This window comes from Taudactylus pleione, unplaced genomic scaffold, assembly GCF_031769625.1.
Source record: "Taudactylus pleione unplaced genomic scaffold, aTauple2 ptg000021l, whole genome shotgun sequence".
NCBI lineage: Eukaryota > Metazoa > Chordata > Amphibia > Anura > Myobatrachidae > Taudactylus > Taudactylus pleione.
Genome location: NW_028284423.1, coordinates 3,268,588 through 3,291,810, shown reverse-complemented (window position 1 = coordinate 3,291,810; position 23,223 = coordinate 3,268,588). Strand labels below are relative to the sequence as shown.

General features: G+C 40.9%; 1 protein-coding gene across 2 annotated transcripts in view; it reads right to left on the bottom strand.

Moving 5' to 3' along the window:
- Window positions 1-23,223, bottom strand: part of LRBA (LPS responsive beige-like anchor protein) — a 626,758-nt gene that overhangs the window by 541,280 nt on the left and 62,255 nt on the right. For both annotated transcript variants that reach the window (XM_088448343.1, XM_088448354.1), the window contains exons 11-18: window positions 22,926-23,034; window positions 20,889-21,041; window positions 18,275-18,443; window positions 17,969-18,048; window positions 12,200-12,262; window positions 4,810-4,907; window positions 4,590-4,682; window positions 1,657-1,765 (exon numbers count right to left, since the gene is read on the bottom strand). In XM_088448343.1, coding sequence (XP_088304469.1) covers window positions 1,657-1,765; window positions 4,590-4,682; window positions 4,810-4,907; window positions 12,200-12,262; window positions 17,969-18,048; window positions 18,275-18,443; window positions 20,889-21,041; window positions 22,926-23,034 — 874 coding nt within the window. The remainder of the gene's footprint in view (window positions 1-1,656; window positions 1,766-4,589; window positions 4,683-4,809; window positions 4,908-12,199; window positions 12,263-17,968; window positions 18,049-18,274; window positions 18,444-20,888; window positions 21,042-22,925; window positions 23,035-23,223) is intronic.

The window sequence follows — 23,223 nt, the reverse complement described above, 5'->3', positions numbered from 1 at the left end:
TACTACTAACTAACTGGACCATGATTGTTCAATGCCCCTTTAGCTACTATTGTCTATCATCACCTTCAGCATCAAGAATGCAAGCTCCCAGGGGCAGGGATCTCTACACTAGGTCACATGTGTGTATCCACTCTGTCCACTTTGTTTGCTCCTGTTATGAGTTATGCAGAGTTGTTTCTGCATGCTGTGATTTATTCTGCTAATTGCATCCATTCATTTGTTATTATGCTAATTTGTGTCCATGTAAACTTAATGTTCCTCCCTTACTGTTCACCCCAAAATGCATCTTAGGGCCGGATTCAATTAGTAGCGATAATATCGGCCGATATTTGCAGATTTTTTCGCAGATATTATCACACCCGCGATAATAGTATAGTTTTCTCCATCTCAGACCAGAAGAAAAAAAATGTTAAATCTAAATTTTTGCCTAAAAGGTGGGAAATTTCTTTCAGAGCCCTTTGAAAAAGTCCCCTAATGATAAATACCCCCAAAATTTTCGTAAGTTGCATACTTAAGAGAAAAATTACAGCGCAAATTTTACGTGAAAAAAAGAAATCATTGACTGCGCTGATTAATTTGATATGTGACACTTGTACACCCGTGCGCGTATGAGTCTGAATCTGTACACAAAGTGCTACAATGCTGCGTCCGCTGCTATATATATATATATATATCTCTATCTATCTATCAAATTAAACAGTGCAGTCTCGTGAAGCAGTTTGTCACATCGGTTTGCAACCAAGACTAATTTTCAGATGAAAAAGACACAAAAAAAGACGTTCAGCAAGTCGCACAGGTCCTGGTGGCTCATGCGCGCTGCGCCAGGCATCTCGCATTATTTTGTAAATGTGTAGTGTCATTACCCTATGTATGCAGCTGTGGATACTTTGTGGACCTTTATCAATGAACAAAACAAAGATAATGAAAAAAATAAAAGTAAAAATACAATTACTATTAATAGTAAAAAAAAAAGAAAAACAAATAAAAGATAATAGGAAATAAATAAAAATAATAAAAGGATTAATACATTATACTGTAATTATACAGTCAATGATAATATTAATATTAAAGTGAATAATAATAATAAGCTTTAACAAATGTAACAACCATTGAAAATATTTAACTTCTGCAGCTCCTCAATGAACCACTAACACATATATACAGTGTATATATTTGAGATGTGAAATAATGGGCATTCCCAGATGGAGTGTACTTCATTATACCTTGGATAAAGATTTCACAAAAAAACAGTTATAATCTGAGGGAGTCACACCATGGAAATGTCCAAAAATAAGAGAGATATATACTTTAATAGACACATTAGCTTGAAGCAGTAAAAATCAAATATAGGTCAATTAGCATTGGCTCACACTTCCTGTACATGTGTGTAAAGCTTTCCTTAGAGTCACAAGTTTTCTAGGTACCCAAATTACTGCATGAAGGAAAAAAAAAAAAAAAAAAACTTTCTAGAGCCAATTAGATATTTTTCTGGTGATGGCATCCATTTATATAACAGGAGCAGTTCACAAAAATTTTTTTAATAATGATTAAAGTGATAAGTTGATCAACTGGGGAAGAAAGGAAACATTCTGAATGAGTGCATTAATTGTACCCATGCTAACCAATGAGGGAAAAAGTTACAAATGGAATTTTTACCTCAAAAAGCACATTGTATGTTGTGACAGTGATTGTTTTTGCCTCCAACATCAGTCTCTCAGACAGGAGAGAGAATAACCCATGGGCCTGCATAACTTCAATTTTCCTCCTGTAACAGAGGAAAAAAAAAAAAAAAAAAATTGTGCAACACTAAAATATTATCAAATCAATATGTAATACAGGTGGTACATGGTACCAACTATAAACTCAGGGATATGTTTGTCACCTACTGTGGCACCGACGGGGTCAGTTTCTTTCATCTCCTCCCCTCACAGGGTAGAACTTTTTAGCATGCTAGACCTTTCAACCCAAGCATGGCCTGCATACCTAGTGAAGCCTGGACCTCTGGTGAGTGAACCCACAGTTTGTTCTTATCACAGCCAAATAACAGGACAGAAAAGCCACTAACATTATTAGTTCTCATCTAATAAATTTGTAAATGTTTGTATATAATGTAACGGTGGTGGCAGTCCCAAAATTTTTTTGCCTTGATATATTCAATGTCTGCCTCCCCAAAGAGAAAAACATTGCCAACTCCTGTAATTAATAGTAGCATCTACAGTAGCAACTAGGGAAAACCATGTTGCTAAAACACTAAATTCATAAAAAAAATGCCATCCCTTGTATCCCTACAATTCGTTAATACTTAGAACCCCATGTGTAACGACTTAGGTAGTCGTCATATGGCTTTTGTTTCATACACCTTCCAAACGGCTACATTTACCTTTAACTGATTTGTTGATGTTTTCGTGGCTCACCTCAACATACCTTCCACCCCTTCCGTCCTTTTCCTCCCCATGTTACAGTTTCATTTATAAACCGCTACATCTGTCACTCATGATGTACTTTAAGGCTCATAATGCATGTCACATTGTTCAATACTTTCTTGCTATTTGACATTGTTCAATCCTTCCTTCTATTTGAATTGTGATAGGTCAGTGTTGGCTAACCTTGACACTCCAGCTGTAATGGAACTACATAACCCAGCATGCACTGCTACAGTTTTGCTATTAGGGCATGCTAAAACTGTGGCAGGGCATGCTGGGATATATAGTTCCACAACAGCTGGAGTGTCAAGGTTAGCCAACACTGTGATAGGTACTAAAAGCTAATTGCTGATATTGTGTACATTTTCAGTGCCTCCTACTCGTCAATCACATCGCTGGGTACACATATCATTTAGTGTGTACCCAGCTTAAAAAGGCATCACTCTTGTCAGAGTTACTGAAGTACTGAGAGGGTGATTAGCACATCCTACTCTGTAGTTAAGCAAATACGAAGTTTCAGGAGGAGATCTTAAGGGATGTGAGACCCTTCAGCGCCAGCTACATGTGTCATTTCATGGATGCTATTGCTTCCATTCAAAGCACATTATTTAAGCAGCTCCTGATGCTTTATAAGTGGTTATAAGTTTGGCTGCAAGTGTGCAGGTAGTAAGCACTGTACTATATATAAAATACATATAATCATTCACAATTGCATCTAATGTCATGGATTGTGTGGACAACTATACATAAAACGGGTTGACCAGCTAAACTGGTATAAATAGGTTTGTTGGCAGCTGTCTTGCCATAAGTTGTGTGTATTCTTATATTTCATTAAACTATTACAATACAATATTCCTAAATTAGCTGCATTAAGTGGTTCAGTATTTCATTCTTTGTTATAGACTACCACTGCAAAGCATGTGCCTCAGTGGGTCAATATAGGCTAAACACCGCCATATTTGTAAGTAGGAAACCTACATGGGCAGCTCTATGGTACGACCAAAACCAGACATCAAGTCTGGATAACAAAGATTTATACATATCAATATTTGCTTCATATGCACAATCCATACGTTTATTTTTTTACTAGGTGAGAGGTACGGATATATGAAGAGCTCCCAACTCCATTTCAAATGGTATGGAAAGTGTTTTATTGCACAATAACCGATAACTGCACTACGTTATTGGTTATTTGTGTTACACTTACAAAGCACATATTAAGTGTAAGATCGCTTTTTCAAAGCCTTGTTTGCACCCCTGCAACATTAGTGATATACTCCTATTTGTCTTAATAATTACAATCGTAAACAGACATAGGGCCGGATTCAATTAGGGGCGAAAAGCCGTGATCGGTGAAAAAGTTTCGCCTATTGCCGCTTTTCGCCTGTTTGCGTCTTATCTCCAAATTCAATTCCGGGACCAATTTGCCTAAGCAGAAACTCAAAAGTTTCTCCACTGAATGGCAAGTGGAAAAAAGCGCAAAATCTCTATTTTGGGGATTCAGAACCCTTTGGACACCCCCCAAAAAGACAAATGAAGCACACACAAAAATTACCTTAGAACCCCCCAAAAAAAGATGTAATTTTTGAGGCGAAGATGAAAAAAGTGGGGGGACAAGGATAAAAAGTAATGAAACAGATTTCTTTGGGGGCTGTACAGATGGGGCAGGTGTTTTTAAGAATGCAGGTGCATGCAGCAGGTGGATTTTTCACATTTTTTAAAAGTGCACTTTAAAGACTCAAAAAAATGCTAGCCCCCATTTTCAAGTACCACAAATTTGACTGGACTCTTTATTTTACGAAAAAAATACTGTTTTCGATCATTCTTCACCACTTTTACAAATATGCTTCTAGAAAGCTCTTAACACAACTTAAGAACACAAAGTACATTTATTAGGGTTAATAGTACACATCTGTAATGATGTCAGTGTGTGTCTTATATTGGGATACAGACTGATTCCCCCAATCTATTCAGTACTTTCTGCCTGTTATGCATTCGCCTATTTGCATTTTCGCCAGTTCAGCAACTGAATAGGGCGAATCGCTGGGTCGCGCATGCCGCGAATTTGCACCCCAAACAGGCGAATGCGGTGGAAAGTACAATAGGCGAAAACTTTCCGACTTTTCGCGTCTAATTGAATATGGGCCTAAACGTCATCACACTTACTTTGGTGACAAGTGCTTCAAAAAGTATCCCAGGACTTTTAAAGCTTGGACTCTTATTCCTTCACTCTTTGATGCCAGCAGCTTATAAACGACCCTGTTATAGATAAGTAAGGGGAAGGGGGACAAGGAAGAACCAAAAGATAAGTAAAAAAAAAATCAATCTTTAAGTAAATCTAACTATATTATATATAAGACTAAATGCAATTTAGAAAAATTCTCACCTTAAACCATTCCTTTGATCAAAAGCTGGAATCATGGAACTTGGGTGCTCAGACATCAGTGCAACAAGTAACTGCAGAACATCCATCAAGTTGTCATCCTACACAGAGAAGGAACATGGTGAACAGATGCACTCAATGATAAAATCTTTCAATCCTATTTATTTTATTTTATTTATTAACAGTTTCTTATATAGCACAGCATAATCCGTTGCGCTTTACAATTGTAAACATTAATAGAACAAAACTGGGTAATAACAGACAGATATATAGGTTGGAAGGCCCTGCTCGCCAGCTTACAACCTATAGGGAAATAGGCATTGATACACAAGGATAGGTGATATATATTGCATTTTGGTCCAGCCAGAAAGCACAGTTTCTTGGTGGGCTGCATGATCCAGTCACACAGGAATGTCGACCAAATGTCATGAGGATGTGAGAGAAAGACCATGTGCGAGATTGTGTGTGGACTGTAAAAGGGTATGTAATTAGATATGAAAGCTATGTAGGTTATGTAAGAGGTTCTGGAATCTGATAAGCTTGCCTGAAGAGGTGAGTATTCAGGGAACGCTTGAAGGATTGGAGACTAGAGGAAAGTCTTATTGTGCGAGGTAGGGCATTCCATAGAGTGGGTGCAGCCCGAAGAAAGTCCTATAACCATGAATGGGAGCAAGTAATGCATGGAGATGAGAGACGCAGATCTTGTGCTGAGCGGAGAGGTCAGGTTGGGAGATATTTTGAGATGAGTGAAGAGATGTATGTTGGTGAGGTTTGGTTAATAGCCTTATGTGTAAGTGAAAGTATTTTGTATTGAATATGGTAGAAAAAAAAACGGCAATCAATGGAGGGACTGACAGAGTGGGGCAGCAGACGATAAACGTTTCGCAAGGAAGATAAGCCTTGCAGCTGCATTCATAATGGATTGTAATGGTGATAGCCTGTTTTTGGGAAGACCAGTAAGGAAGCTATTGCAATAGTCAATGCGGGAAATAATAAGTGCATGGATTAGAGTTTTTGCAGTGTCTTGTGTGAGATATGGTCAAATTTTCAATATGTTTTTTAGATGTATGCAACATGATTTTGAGACAGATTGAATGTGGGGAACAAAGGACAGTTTAGAGTCAAGGATGACACCAAGGCAGCGAGCTTGTGGGGCAGGGTGGATTGTCGAGTTATCAACAGTGATAGAGAGATCAGGTTGGTAACTGTTATTGGCCGATGGAAATATTAAGTTTCAGGTGGCGAGATGACATCCAAGTTGAAATGGCAGAAAGACATTCAGTGACACGGACCAATACAGATGGTGATAAATCTGGGGAAGATAGGTAGATTTGAGTATCATCCGCATACAGCTGGTACTGAAATCCAAAAGAGCAGATTAGTTTGCCAAAAGAGGTGGTATAGATTGAGAATAGCAGAGGACCTAAGACAGAGCCTTGCAGTACTCCAACTGATAGAGGTAGCGAAGAAGAGGGAGAATCAGAAAAACGAACAGTAAGAGAGCGATCAGATAGGTAGGAAGAGAACCAAGAAAGAGCTGTGTCCTTAAGACCTAGGGATTGTAGTGTTTGTATGAGAAGAGAGTGGTCAACAGTGTCAAAAGCAGCAGAGAGATCTAGAAGAATTAGGAGTGCGTAATGGCCTTTAGCCTTGGCAGTGACAACATCATTTACTACCTTAGTCAGTGCTGTCTCTGTGGAGTGTTGGGAACGAAAGTCGGACTGACGTGGGTCCAATAAATTGTGTGAGTTAAGAATGTGTGTGAGGCGGGTAGACAAGTCTCTCAAGTAGCTTGGAGGGGCATGGGAGCTGGGAGATACGACGGTAATTTGAGAGAGTGTTAGGGTCAGAATTAATTTTTTTCAGAATGGCAGTAATCACTGCGTGCTTGAACAGTGATCAGTTTTCGCAAATACGCGCTGTATCGCGTATTTTACCCACAAATGAAGCCCGGGGACTCACTTTTTCAGAGTGGTTGGGTCCCCGGGGATGCGCTCCTCTGCTGGCCAATCCCCTTGCTCCTGGTATACTGGTATATGATTGATGTCTCAGGGAGCTCTATTAAAGGAGCAATTATGCGCCGTACCCGGGAGCTGGGGTGTAACTCTGCGGTAGGCAGATAGCAGTCTGTACCCCACACACTCGCTTACCTCGCTGTTGTTAGTCCTCAGCCTCTTCTGTGTGTTGTACAGACACGTCCCATAGTTCTCCTCCGTACCGGCCACCTCCGGGGTAGCTGCAGCCTCCGCCCCCGTGAAAGGGGTGCTGTTGGTGAAGGGCCTGGCATCGAACAGGTTGCACTTCTGGCTGTCTATCAGCCCCTCGCCGTCCTGCTCTCCTTTATCCAGTTCGGAGAGGTCTCTCTCCACCGTGGCTGTCTTGCTCTCCCTCCGGCGCCAGCTGCAGGTGGTGATGGCAATGGTGCAGATGGCCGCTAGGAGCAGGGTGCAGCTGCCGGCCAGGACGACGATGACGATCAGGGGGTAGCCTGAGGAGTAGTGTGCCTGATCCCCCGGCCCGATGACTGGTCCCGGCACACCCCAGCCCGAAGACTGGTCCCTGTGGCCCCCCGGCCCAAAGACTGTGCCTGGTCCTGGAGGCCTATCTGGCCCGAAGACTGCGCCCCGACACCAGTGTGAACACCCCGGCCCCCCCAGGTTGAAGGTATTTGTAAAGAGGGGTAGCGCGGTGAGTGGGGGTTGGTACAGCTGCGGGAATTACTGTCAGACTTCATCATGTCGATGTTCATGCTCCTAGCAGGTCCCTGGAACAGTAGGAGCGGAGGTGCTGTCATGCCACAACATAAAGCTGGTCTTGCTCGGCGGCGTAACAGCACCTCCGCTCCTACTGTTCCAGGGACCTGCTAGGAGCATGAACATCACGCTCCGACAGCGGGTATGTAGCGGAGCCTGGGGTGCTGGGGCCAGGCGCACTTCTCATGTCCCTCCCTAGCTGTATTGCCCGCTCCTGCCTCCTCCTCTGAAAAAACTGGGAGTAGTGGGGGGGGGTTGTGAGTGATGTTAGGAGTAGTGGGGGGGTTGTTATTGATGCAGAGAGTTAGTAGGGGGTTGCTAGTGATGCAGGGAGTAGTGCGGGGTTGCTACTGATGCTGGGAGTAGTGCGGGGTTGCTACTGATGCTGGGAGTAGTGCGGGGTTGCTACTGATGCTGGGAGTAGTGGGAGGGTTGTTAGTGATGCTAGGAGTAGTGGTGGGGGGTTGTTGGTGATGCTAGGAGTAGTGGTGGGGGGTTGTTGGTGATGCTAGGAGTAGTGGTGGGGGGTTGTTGGTGATGCTAGGAGTAGTGGGGGTTGTTAGTGATGTTGGGAGTAGTGGGAGGGTTGTTTGTGATGCTGTAAGTAGTGGAGAAGGGGGGATTGTTAGTGGTGCTGGCAGTAGTGGTGGTGATGTGCAGCCTCTGCTTCCTATAGATGGGCTCTTTGTATATCATGGGCCTGCATGATAAGCCTGCTGATGGTGAAATAATTATTATTAATGGTGTTAGCTGATGGGGCCAATGTCGGGAATGCATCGCATTCCGGATATTGATAAATCTGGCAGCATTACATCCCTCATAGAAACCTATGGGGGATGCGGCTGCCAACGGGAATGGAGGGATCACAGCAGGTGAAAAAGTGTTTTTGTGGATTTTACCTCAAATATTCAATAATAAATGGGCCCCTAAAACTGTAGTTGGTTAACACTGGCAGCTCTAATGTAGATTACCAGCACCTGAGTCTATTATGGAAAAATGTCTCATTGTGCACTAAAGGTTAAAAACTTTAATTCCGATGGGACCCAGAAAAGGTCAGGTAGGACCCCAATTTAGGAAAGTGAGGGGTCCCAGGGACCCACAATTTTTTTGGCTCACCGTGATCACTGGTGATGGAAGTTGCCAGTAGAGAGAGAGAGAGAGAGATTACAGATTTTAGTTAGAGTTGGGATAAGCACAGGAGACAGAGCTTTACTGATTTGTGAGGGTATAGGATCTAGAGGAGAGGTAATAGAGTAGGATGATGAGAAGAGTGTAGATATCTCATCTTCGTTTGTGAGATCAATTGAAGAGAATGTGCCACAGGGTTCAGGTAGGGAATTGAGCAGGTCACTAGCTGAGGAAGAGCCTTCCATTTCATTTCGGATCTCATCAATCGTGCCCCTAAAATAGGAAGCAAGATCTTGTGCACAGATAGTAGCAGGTGGTTTGGGTGATGGAGGGGTAAGAAGCAGTTAAATGTATTAAAAAGTCGCTTGGGGTTAGAGGCTTGAGCAGAGATTAGAGATTGGAAATATGTTTGGTAGTGTCCAGAGCAGTACGATAAGAGTTGTAGATAGTCATAAATGTGAGGAAGTCACTTGGAGTATGAGACTTTCGCCACTGACGTTCAACTTTACGTGAGTTTTTGTAGATGCCTTGTTAAGCTACAATGCCATGGTTGACGTCTAAATCTACGTGGCGTGTGATGGGTAGCTGGAGCTACTTCATCGAGGGCTTTTTCTAGAATCTGGTTTAGGTGTGATGCAGCAGTCTCAGGAGAAGTGAATGTAGAAAGAAATTGGTGAAAGTTGTTGTTGTAGAAGGTACATAGTTGTTGAAAGTTAATAGCATTAATATTTCTGCGGGTTTTAGGTTTGGTTGATTTCAATGACGTTGATGTAATGGAGGAGAGTGTGCAGGTGATAAGGTTGTGATCAGAGAGAAGGAAAGAAGCATTAGTGAAATCAGAAACTGAGCATAGTCTGGTAAATGCAAGATCAAGGCAGTGGCCCTGCTGATGAGTAGAGGAGTCAGTCCATTGGGAGAGGCCAAGAGAGGAGGTTAGAGAGAGTAGTCTGGAGGCATGAGGAGATTGTGGACTGTCAATGGGGATATTGAAATCACCCATAATGATGGTGGAGATGTCTGAGGATAGAAAGTGAAGGAGCCAGGCAGAAAAGTGTTCCAGAACTTGAGGTGGCCCAGGTGGGCGATAGATAACAGCAACGCGCAGACAGAATGGGGTGAAAGTCCTGATAGAATGTACTTCAAAATGATGTAAATGTGAGTGAAGGTACCTGTGGGAGAACTGTGTATGTGAAAGATTGGGAGAGTAATATTCCTACCTCACCTCATTTACAATTACCAGGCCTGGAGGTGTGTGAGAAGTGTAGGTTACCATGTGAAAGTGCAACAGGGGAGACTGTCTGATTGTGTAAGCCATGTTTCTGTTATTGCCAGAAGGTTGAGGTTAGTTGAAATAAAGAGGTCATGGATGGATGTTAGCTTATTGCAGACAGAGCGTGCATTCCATAAGGCACATTTTAATGACTTGGATGGTGAAGGGAGGTACGCAATGTTTATGAAGTTAGCTGGATTTATAGTTCGTTGTGGGTGTGGAATGTGGGTTGGGCCTGGATTTGGTGATATGTCACCAGCTAATAGAAGCAGCAGGAGAGAGATATAAATATAATTGTTGGATTTGTCCGAAAGATTTTATGGCGACAGGTTGTAGATGTTATTGTCACTGTGTATAGATAAGTTAAAAGCTCATGTGTGTTTATAAGTGGAGAGTAGATTACTGAGGTAGCAATATGTACAGAAGGATGAGCTGCAGTGAGAGTAAAGGATGTAGTAGCCTTAGATATGATTCCATGGAGTGAGATTATAAAACAAAGTTTTTGATACATTTTCTTTTTTGTATTTGAAAAAAAAAAAAAAATGTATTTTTTTTAAGTAATGGGTTTATAATTACCTGGTCTTAGATGTTGTTCAATGTTTTTCAACTGTTATTTAAAGGTACGTACACACAACGATTTTTTGAACAATTTAACTATAATGACGTCGTTAAATAGTTTGTAAAATTGTTCATCTTTTTATGCTGAACGATGAACGATAATCGTTCATGCGCATTCGCATTTGTAGTTCATCGTCCATTCTGACTGTCCACAAACGATTTTCGTTCAGAAAATCGTTCATGTTGTACATAATGAACGATAAACGATGAACGATTTCCATTCACTATATGAATGATTAAAAAAATCGTTCATTGTTCATGAAAATCGTTCAGTAATTTAGTGACAAACGATTTTTAGTGAACGATTTTCATTCACTTTTTCAAGGGAAAAGCTGAACGAAAATCGCTAACACTAAAATCGTTGGTTACCAACATTGTTTTGTGTGTACGCACCTCAAAAATAATATGCCTGCTTAAGACACCAGCTTACATCTGAGCCAATTGGTCAGCTGCTTGAAATCAGATTGATCAATGGACATATATTGCACTAAGTTTATGTAAACAGGCAGTATGACACTATAAACTATGCTTCAGTGTACCCCATCCAAACACAGGTAATGACTAGGGCTAGCAAGTCAAAAACGATTCACAGACGTTTAAACAATACCAATTACAAGCATGTACAAAATTAAACACATACTTTAAAGACACAGGTAATTTTGCATTAATGCAACTATAGATTATGAGTTGTGGTTTGCAGGATGTCAAATAATATCACATACATTGCCTAGACAGCTGATGGTGCATGGGGGTTAATGCAGACTCTGGCAGTTGTACTCAGCAATGACAATCACATACATTGCCTAGACAGCTGATGGTGCATGGGGGTTAATGCAGACTCTGGCAGTTGTACTCAGCAAAGACAATCACATACATAATCCTAGTAAGGTCTTGGACAAAATTATTATTTATTTAGTACCAATCTCATTTTGCAGGGCTGTACAGAGCATATTTAATAATTTCCATCAGTGGTGCTGGGACTGTGGATGTGCTTTCTGTTATGGACAACTAATCCACTTTTCCATTGTAGAGGGTAAGTTCCCTACCATACAGACAAAAAAAACACACACACTAGAATGCATTTATTCAGCAGCTAATTAACCTCTCATACCCCTTTCAGGCAGAAATCCAAATTACCGGGTTAAACAATTCTACCCGGTAATTTGGTGATTTACACTGGTCCTTTTTCTGTCTGAATGGGTCAACCCAGGTCTAAATTCCCGGGACTTCCGGGTTTTTTGGCATTTACTGTCTGAAAGTGGTATCAGTATGTTTTTAGACTGAGGGAGGAAACAAGATCACCTGGAGATTAACCCACATAAACAAAGGGGAATATACAAACTACACACAGATATGAACCTGGTTGGAATCAAACCCATGATTCCCAGTGTTGTGAGGCAGCAATGTTAACCAATATGTCACCGTTCTGTCCAAAATGCAATTAATAAGAACCATGCTCTAATTTATTAAAATATGAGAAACTTACTCGAATGGGAGATTCACCAACACACCTGATATAGCCTAAGCCATAAAGTCTTCTGAATGTAGGGCTTAAACAGTGCCACCATGTGGCAACATTGCAAAGCAATATTATGAAAACAAAAAAACTAAGCCATTTACTCACCTCGTGGACGGTCAGCAGGAAATTTAGAATTGCCTGCAATTCATCTTCTTTCACTCCATAATCCTGCAGAACATACAAATCCAAACCTTAGGGCGGGTGTTTTAGCATGTAACAGAGAGCTATCTAACACTCACACTGGAATTTACATAACATGGCCTGAATAATAAGGGCAGAATGCACAGTATTGACTAAGTGGGTATTAATGACTTCAGGGTAGACATTACCACTCTTTAATATATAGTTTTTTTTCTAGGAAATGCTGCAAAATGCAGAATATATATCTCTGAAGAATGAGAGTAATAAAGGCATATACCTTTATCAAACAGGCTGGCATAAATCTAGCATTTAAAGATCAAAAAATAAATGGATATATGTTGGCAGGATGTGCATGTAGAAAAGTTGAAAGGGCAAATGAGCTGCGGCGGTGAAAAACAGAAGGGATTAGAAAAAAAAGATGGGAAGAAAGATGTGCGGGTTTGGCTTTACTCGGATATGTTCGGATCTCAAAAACGGCATCTTATTGGCTATCGGCTATCACGTTTTTTGGAAAACCAATAAAATAAATCCAAACTTGCGATAATTTTGGCGAAAAGAACAGAGTAAAACCAAACCCGCACATCTCTAGAAGAAAGCCATTAGGCTTGGTTGAGTGATAAAATAGGGGATAGTGTTGGAAACAGAAATATGAACAAAAGCAGATGAATGTTTTGACATCAATCCAATTGCTTTATTTTGTGTTAATGTGTACATCAAATCTCCTAATCTCCAGTGCTGGTTTATTTTTTGAATGCCTCAGAATTTCAATCCCGTTGGATCCTTGTGGATCAAGGAAAAGTGGTTGGACCCACTATGCATTGACAGACCACTGTTGCTATTATAAATATTTTTGGATGTGTGTTTATTTTTATTTTGGTTTGTTCAATGTATTAGAGGCCACTAGGGCACTGTAGTAGATATACTTTCTGATTCACATGATATACAGTCCTTAATCCGAAATTCTACATTGGTGCGATTTGAATGTTGAGGTTGGTTTAGTTGCTTTCACAGCTGTGGTTTTACATCCTTCAAAATTTAGGCAGTGATGAAAGCCTTTGTTCATATTGCTTGTAGAGTTTAATGATGTCATAGGGATAAAACTTGTTACGCAGTTCAAGTTGATCACTTTTATAAATATTTTTCTGTTTGGTGGCGATGATTGGTTTTAAGTAATGGTCCAGTTTAAGTACATGCCAGTATTTAAGATTGTCCCCAATGGTTTAGTGTTGCTGTTGGATTTCATTATAAACGTAATTTTGAAATTGTAGTAATCTTCCTTTTTCTTGTTTTGTTTTTTTCCCCACTTCAAATTTATTTTTATTTAAATGTTTTATTTTTTCATGTCAATACTTTTAGTTATATATAATTTACATATACTGGTGAGATCACCAATAATAAAAACCAGTGCGCTTGGTTTTACCAATGGTCGACACTCAGGTGTGAGACTAGTTGTTGCCTCCATCCTGACAGCCACCCGTCCCTCCTCAGTCTCTCCCTATGCTTTTCAGTTTAGATGCAGAGAAAGCTTTTGACTGTGTCTTGACGTCACATCTTCATGCCATATTTTCAGAACAAGCTTGTTCCTAACTTTTCCTGATTGATTCGTTTTCTATACACCTCTACTTGCTCCATGTCAACAGTTCTGTTGGTGAAGTTACCATTCAAACATCAAAAATCCTTATCATAGTAGAGCCTAACTTCTCAATATGATCAGTTTTCCCAAACTATTATACCCGCTGCAAGTATTACCTATTGTTTTGTACCAGAGAGAAGAAGCTTGTTAATGCGGCATTCCATGCCTTCATATGGAATCAAATACCCCAATATTAGCCTCCTCAAGTTCAATCAATGCCAGACAATAGTGGTATCAATTTCCCCAATCTCACTCTAGTTTTGCCAGTATCCTTCGTATTATTAGAGATTCGCTTTACTCCACTTTTACTTACACCAATACCGTAGTATATCCCTGACAGTCAGAATTAACCCCCAATTTGCAATTCACCAAGCAGTACACTACACACAAACAATCAATATTATTTCCTCTTTACACTGGTCCAATTTCCTTGATCCCCTGCTATTTACCCCCATGTCTGGCCATTAAATAATTTCTGTACATTATAATTTGCTCTGCCTTTGACTATGGTACTACCAAATGGTCTCTCCCACTGGCTGGATGTCTTTCCTCACCTATCCTTATAAATAATTCTTAAAACAAACATTTTCCTATTCCTGAAATCACAAATACCAAGAAGAAAAGTAAGTAATTTTAATTGGTGCACTGGGACCCACATTGGTAATTTAAAATTTTATATTTTTATAGGTATGCATTAAACTATCTCACTATATTACATTTGTTAAGATGGTGAAATATAAAAAAAATAGAATTGTGCAAAAGAGATGAAAATTAATGTGTATAATAAAATATGCAAAACGAAACTTGTCACTCTTTTAATATGATCAGTGTTTAGTAACACAGTGGTTCATTACTTATAGTTTATTCTGTTATTTATGTTGCAAATAATTATTTCTTAAGGCTAAATGCCTTCATCAGCTTCTAGGAGGAAGTAACAAATTGTATCAAACAATACAGTGACTAATAATGTGTATAGTCAGTATTCCAAACTGATAGTGTCTTCTCTTCCTAGAAGATGAAGTACCGGCTCCTAAAACCTGATAAACCTGGTGTTCAGAACCAGAAGATGATTTAAGATGGATTGCCTCAACCTGAACAGCTCACTGAGCTTATGGGGGAAGCATGGAACACTCCAGGTAGAGACTGTTCCTCGATTCCAAAAAGACTAGTGTCTTTTTACACTCTCCCACAGGGAGAGTGCATTAGGTGGGAAATCCTCCAATTTCCTTGCTCCCAAGAGTTCTCAGGAAATTCAAGCAGGAAGGCGGAGCAGTAATACTGGTGGCTCCGGCTTGGCCCAGACAACATTAGTTCACAGACATACAGAATCTGTCAGTAGACAGTCCATATCCTTTCTTCTGTGGCAGGATCTGCTAATGCAGGATCCCTGCCAACATCCAGACATGCCAGTCTGACTTTGATGGCGTGGCTCTTGAATCTTCCATTTTAAAAGCGAAGGGATTTTCCAGCTCTGGAATTCAAACGATGCTGCATCTATTACAGAATTTGGCATTCTTTTGGTCAATGGTGTTCTCATAAGGAAGATGATCCTAAGGTGTTCAAGATTTCCAGGATACTGGCTTTTCTGCAGGCAGGGTTAGACGAGTGCAGTACTGTCAGTCTGGTTCCAGAAGAAGATTGCTTCATTACCAGATTAGAATTTTTCCCAAGGAGTTCTGCAAGTTCAGCCTCCTTTTGTTCCAACGGTAGCACCATGGGATTTTGTCTTTGGTTCTTAAGGGGTTACATGCTTCCCCATTTGAACCTTTAGACTCTGTAGATTTGAAGTTGTTGACAGCAAAGACTTTTTCTTCTTGCCATCTCTTCTGCTCGCAGAGTCTCTGATTTGTCAGCGCTCTCTTGTCGCTCATTTTTTATTTTACACCAGGATAAAGCGGTTCTTCGTACAAGGGAGGATTACCTTCCTAAGGTAGTGTCCTGTTTTCATGTAAATTAAGAAATTGTTGTTCCAGCTTTTCCAGGCTCCAGACCTTTCTGTAGGTGAAACCTCGCTAGATGTAGTTCCTGCTCTCCGTACTTATGTGGAGCATACAACTGTGTTAGAAAATCAGATTCTCTTTTTGTTATATGGTTTTCACAAACGAGGATGGCCAGCTAATAAGCAGACTCTGGAGAGATGGTTACGCATGACTATCTCTCAGGTGTACACACAGGCTGATCCTCCTGTCCCAAGCTCGGTGACAGTACATTCTACTCGGTCTGTAGGGTCAAGGTGGGCATTCAGTCATGGTGCCTCTGCTGAACAATTGTGCAAGGCTTCCACATGGTCTTCTGTCCACACTTTTATTAGGTTTTATGCCTTTGATACTTTAGCCTCCCAGGATGCTTCCTTTGGGCGACAAGTTCTCCTTTCTGCTCAGGAGAGTCCCCCACCCTAGGGGAACTGCTATAGGACATCCCCATAGTATCCCTGTGGATTCCTATGGACCCCAAAGAAGAAATATAGAGTTATGGTAGACTTACCTAGATAACTCCTTGTCTTCGAGGTCCAAAGGGTCCACAGGGCACCCACCCTGACACACCTGGCTTCATTGGGTGATTTTCTTTCAGTCACAGATTCTTTCATCTTCTGTAAGAGTGTTTCTGGTGTACGATTGTTCTTCCTTCTCCTGCCTTTAAGCTTGTTAACTAAACTGAAGTCCTATTTCTAGGGGCGGGGTATATATGGAGGAGGAACCGGGGCATTTTGGGAGTCAAAGCTTTAACTCTTTGGTGCCTGGTCTTCCAACCATAATATCCCCATGGCATCCCTGTGGACCTCGAAGAAAAGGCATTATTCTAGGCAAGTCTACCATAACTCTATATTTTTGCCTATTCTCATTTGGTTCTCTGTGTTGTAGACCAGTCTCTCTACAATCCAATAGATTTGAAAGTAAACGTATACAAAGTGTATGTGGTAGTCTATAAATCCATTTTGCAGTCTCGGATTCAGGAACGTCCCCCTACTGTGGGCCTCTCTTATTCCAAACTCTATTTTGTGTTTTGCATGGAATGGGTAGAGGTCTCACTACTTAAAGAACCATGTACCCAAATGTTTTTTTGCAGGTGGGAAGTTAAAAAGATTACCTGCCCGATTCGCTTCGCCTACAGATTCATAGTTGTTTTAAGGTTGCCATGTGGAATTAAAGTTTATTGGATGACCCACAAGGTTCTTTTGGCGCAGGAACCTTCCCTCCCCTCACTGTATGGAGCCGATTGCAATGCTGGATTGCCATGGCCCGCAACCGGGGCTCACTTTTCTATATGACGCATTTGCCATCATTCTGATACGGTTGTCGGGTTTAAATCTTCAAGTTCTATTATATGATGTCGTACAAATACATCCAGTGGAAGGCCCACAACAGGTTCCCTGGGTCAAAGTTCTGCACGAAGCACTCCACCTTGAGGTCCGACCGGGACCCCAACCACTCCATTAGGCATCCCAGACAAATTGCCACCTCTTCTGAAGTTTTCATCCAAATCCATCTAGTGTAAGGCCCAGAATAGGCTCCCCGGGTTAAAGTTCTGCCCAGCGTGCACCAACAGGAGGTCAGACGGGGACCTCAACCCCCTGTCTTCTGGGATCCAATGTTACCACTCTGAAGTTTTATTGTCCAAATCCATCCAATGGAAGGCTCAGAAAAGGCTTCCCGGGTCAAAGTTCTGCCCAGCGTAAACCAACGGGAGGTCCGACCAGGACCCTAACCCCCCCCCTAAAATCTATCCAGGATCCAAATGGACCACCTCACGTTGGTTTCATTCCAAGTGGTGCAGGGGTGTCAGAATGCATAACCGGACAAACAGGCCAATTAATTTTATATATAAAATTAGCAGTTGGTGTCCCAATGCATGCTCCATCAGTCTCTAAATAGTCCTCACCAGAAGTGGGACCAGCAGATTTCAATTACTCCATAAATTGCAATTAAATGACCAAAGACTGCTCAAGAGGAAAAATCCATTGATTTTTTGGGTTCAGGTTTTCAAAAGATTGTTTCTGGTCTTAATCAGAGGACAAGGCACAACACGTATAGAGAGTAAAACAAACAGGAGAAAACTTTCCCCATGTTTGTCTAATGGCAACCATGATATGAGTATATTACCTTCATCACCAACTGCTTTATAAAAATAAGCAGGAATGCTCGGAGAGACAGGATCTCCTTCTGGTTAGGCCGGGGTCCATCTTGGGTTACATACACAGACAAGTTCAAATTAAATAGTTAATACACAGTATTCATGCTATTAAGAAATTCTGCATTAGACAGTCTCAACTTTACATAGAAAGTCTAAGTAGCAAAAATATATGTCTACAAACATATCCACATACATTTATACATACACACACATATACGAAAGACATTACATATACATCCATGCAAATTCAAAGACAGAATAAAAACTCAATATACCCAATCCTTTCGGGATAATGCCACTGCGGTCCTGGGGATTAACAACCCAATAGAAATATTTCAGAGTGTGCATCACAAGGAGTACGGTCCCGATTCTCCGCACTGCGTTGTAGATGTTAACTGTGCTGATGAAGTCAGTGGACATGTAGGTGTACAAGGCCAACTGTACCTACAGACAGCAAATTAGTATTTGGGTCAAATACATTTAAAAAAACAAGGTACTACCCTTCACTAGAAATTAAACACTAGAAAAATTACTATGTATAAAATAAACTGCTCTATAAATATAAGGCAAGGAGTTTTAACCTTTCTTTAAATCATATAGTTTCTTTAATCGCCCTGTTTTGTTGCTTTGGAATCTGTGTGTGGGTAGGTGCACTACTTGGTACAACTGGGTTGCAAAACAGCCACATCTCATTTACTCCAGGCATGAGATGCCAGCTATGGGTACATAGGTCATAGGCAAAAGTCAACATAATAGCAATACTTCTGCAATGAGAAGTAGGAATCCATTGTGTGCGAGGGAGTGAATATTGCTCGAGTAAAAACAAACTATGAAGCCATGCTGAACAGGTAACTGTACTTGCAGACATTTATATCAATAAAAAAAAAAAATCTAGTACTAAGCTTACTGGAGTAATGGTTCAGTCCTGAATAATAAGGCTTTCATCCTTTGTAATAAACTATAACTTTACCCCTAAATCCTTAAAGGTGGTTATTAAGTTCGCTATGAGCAAGGATGAACAGACCTGTGTAAACCAGTCTTGAGGACTGCTCTGGGTTAGGGACAATAATGCATATTAAAGTCTCCCAAATGTTTAGGTCAGGCAGTCCACTGTGAGCTACACCTGGTAGAGGAGCCATTTCTGCCCAGCTAGCTATAAAAAGAGAAGGACCGACATGCAGGAGTTCAGGAAAGTCCACAACTGGCACATAGAATGGGTCTGCCTGAAATGCAGGAGGGCACTGTCCAGGTCACAGCCCTGTGGTAGCAAAGTGAATAGGAGTTGCAGCAGTGGTCACACCACAATTTGCAACAAGAGTTACAACACTACACCAGTAATTCTCAAAGGGATCCGGTCAAAAGACCGATAGTCGGGATGCCAACACTTGGGATGCCGGCGCCAGAATCCCGACACCTGTCAGAATCCTGGGGCCGGCATCCTGACGGCAAGTACTGGGGTTAGGGGTAAGCACTAGGATAAGGGTTAGAGCTAGGGTACTGAGCGATAGGTGTCTGTATCCTAACCTTGTTGGGATTCTGACCGCCGGCATCCCGTAAAACAACCTGTTCTCAAACTCGGTCGTCAGGATCCCAAACAGTTCACATTTTCCTTTCCAGGTCACCTGGTAGGTGCACAGGTGTAGTCATTACTCACTGACGCATTTTAAAGACAAACAGGTGAAGCTAATTATTTCACTTGTGATTCTGTGAGGAGACCTGGAAAACATGACCTGTTTAGGGCCCAGAGGACAGAGTTTGTAAACCTGTGCCCTACAACCTATGCCTCCTTATCCTAACTGCTCTGATCAGGGACCTTGGTTCACAGTTCATAGAATGGTATGCCTGCACTCAATGGGTAAAGAGGTTACTTCTTTCTAACACACAACACATGCAAACTACAAATAAATAATACACTAAATTAAAAGCTTTTTTGCCATGCTAGTGTTATTTTCAGGTTACATCAATTACAGGGTAATTATCTAGAACCTCCATGTCTATTGCAATGTAAACCAAGTTTAGCTTACATGTGGATAACAGATAAAGAAACCTGGTTTACATTTTAAACTTTGTTTTACTTGGATCAGAGCAACACTTGCTTATAGCATGTATTCTTCAGAAGGGGGTAACAAACGGCATTAGAGGAGAAAAAGGTGGCAAGGCTAGAAAGATACAATAATCTGGAGTCAATCAGAGCACTAAAATGGTAGCAGCATCCTGGGGCACTGCTATAAAAATAACTGGTACCAGTTTGGCTTAGGGCCCAGCACTGGTGGATGATATGGCATTGGCCCCAACCACACATGCACACCACCATCCATGCCAGATTGTGCGGTTATAGAAAAGGCAGGGGCAGTACCCCCACATAACTGGTGTTGCGCCACTGTCACTTCAGGGAAATAATGAGCTGAAGCCGCTCGTCCTGAAATTTTCAGTTCAGCCAACACCCACATATCGATGAAGTGGGAGATTGGAGCTTTGAATATAGCATTGTTATGCGGCCCATACATCTGTGATGAATTGCATCAATCCCGTTCTGCCGATGGCGGGGTCAGGGAAATCTGACTTGTTGGAAATCCTCAATTCATCAAACCCAACCAAAAAATTATTGGGATCGGCAATTTGGGGATTTTGAACATGCTGTTTTTTCCCGACAGATCATGGCCGGGGGATCGGCAGAACGGGGAATCAGAGCTGTAGATGTATGGCCTGCATATCAATGTAGATGTCCTAGCAAATTTGTGTGGGACATTTGTGGTGTCAAATACAGCTGAATATGAAACGTAGTAAAAACAACCTATATGGATGAAACAGATTCTACAAGTCCATGCAGGTAATTATGTGCCTTTAGTATTTTGAAAAAGGAAAAGTTAAGAAAAAAAATGCACTGACCTTTGCTGATGTATGAATCCATATTGCTGGGTTAAGTAGAATGTGGTCACACAACTGTTTCAGTAAGGGGACCCCATTATGCAAAGTGCTCAGGTATTTGGAAAATGCCAGGCTGAGCTCTAGGACGGTGTTAGTAACATGCAATTTGGAAGACTGTACACAGACAAAGGGAGAGAAGAAAATAAGCTTTTGTTTACGAAAATTATCAATTCCACTGAATGCGTTGTATCACATTTAAATAGGAACTGCTGTTCCCAAAAGAGAATACAGTGTTTTCAGATACAGTGCATGTCAGCTGTAATAGGAAAAAAACAAAATGCAAAAATACATCTTTGTAGGCTGTAAACTGGAGAACGACAGGTCACACGAAGCAAACCCACAGGTTGCTTTACAATATGGGGAAGGTTTCTGTTAAAATCACAGCCACCCAAAAGGTAGAAATCACTTAAAGATTGCCATGTTTAGAAATAATTATTGATTTTTCACATATTAATTAATTGGGTTTTTCTTTTTTACAGGGATGGGACTGTTAGTGCGAGATGTTACTGAGTTTTTATCCCCAACTTGTATACACAAGAATACTTGACCGGAACACATTGACCACTATCAGCTAAAATTAATTTCTCAAGTAAATTAAAACAAGTGTGGAGGAGACATGTGAAGATTTTGTTATTCTAAATGCAATTAAAAGCCTTTTAAAATTTAATGCACAAGTCAGATAACGTCTACAAAAGACCATTTTTAATTCAATACAAAATATAAAATGAGTTTGTTGGGAATGAGTTCAGTCAACAAGAAAGCAATGTGTCCTCATACATCTAGCCTCAATGCGCCATGCAGCGCGACTTACCTGACGTTAGGCACCCACCCTGTGTTACTCTGCTAGCACTGGGCATCTTTGCACATAGGACGCACCAGCAGACACTGCTGATTAATTTAATGTGCAACACTTGTATATCTGTGTGCACGAGTCTGTTTATGAAGCACAACGGAACTTGGCTGCAGATTCAGAGACTCGCTCGCACACAGATATACAAGTGTCATATCAAATTAATCAGCAGTGTCTGCTGGTGCATGCTAGATACATCACATTGCGACTTAGATTAATTTTTCGCAAAAAAAATGCCCGGTGCAAGCAGAGCCTCATGGGACCTAATGTGCCAAGAGGGACTTTTTAGTGCAACTGCAGCATGGCCAAAAGTTTTGAGAATAACAAGTATTGGTTTTCACAAAGTTTGCTGCTTCAGTGTTTTTAGACCTTTTTGTCAGATGTTACTATGGTATACTGAAGTAAAATTACAAGCATTTCATAAGTGTCGAAGACTTTTATTGACAATTACATAAAATTTTTGCAAAGAGTAAATATTTGCAGTGTTGACCCTTCTTTTTCAAGACCTCTGCAATTCGCCCTGGCATGCTGTCAATCAACTTCTGGGCCACATATTGACTGATGGCCGCCCATTCTTGCCTAATCAATGCTTGGAGTTTGTCAGAATTTGTGGGTTTTTGTTTGTCCACCCACCTCTTGAGGATTGACCACAAATTCTCAATGGGATGAAGGTCTGGGGAGTTTCCTGGCCACTTAGAGCACCTCCCATAAGGCAAAAGTGATAACTATCATGCTGGAAAAGGCATTGTTCATCACCAAACTTTTCTTGGATGGTTGGGAGAAGTTGCTCTTGGAGGATGTTCTTAGGCAAAATTGAGAGTGAGCCCACTCCCTTGGCTGAGAAGCAACCCCACACATGAATGGTCTCAGGATGCTTTACTCAAAACTTTTGGCCATGGCTGTATAATGATACAACTGTAAAGATGCACAAATATCTATACGGCTTGTGTTTTTTTCAATGAGAAAAAAAAAAAAATCTGTGCAGTGTCATAATTTATGACAGAAAATCTGATAAAACTGTGCATTGCAAATACAATCAATGAATAACTGCCTGCATTTCATTGCATTTTTAAAACTATATCAATATCACAGATGAGTGTGAAGCTTTCCACCACACATCTGGAACTGCTCATGTCCATTAAACTTACCTTCTCTAGACTGTAGCCTATTACAAGGAAGCCCTTTGAGGAGAGCATCTGTTCTTGCATAGCGAGAGAGTTTTTCAGCAACTCCAAAATGAAGGCCAACAGAGTGGAACTTAAGGGAGGACAAAAGAAAAAAAGTTATCAGACCGAAAAAAAAAACCTTTGCATTCAAAAAGTACCGCACAAAACAATATTTATTAGCTTGTGAATCAACTTAGTACTGGAAACATCATGAAAGGAACTATATCAAATTCAAGTATAATGAAAGGCACAGTACATTAATCTTATATTGTCTTTAGAA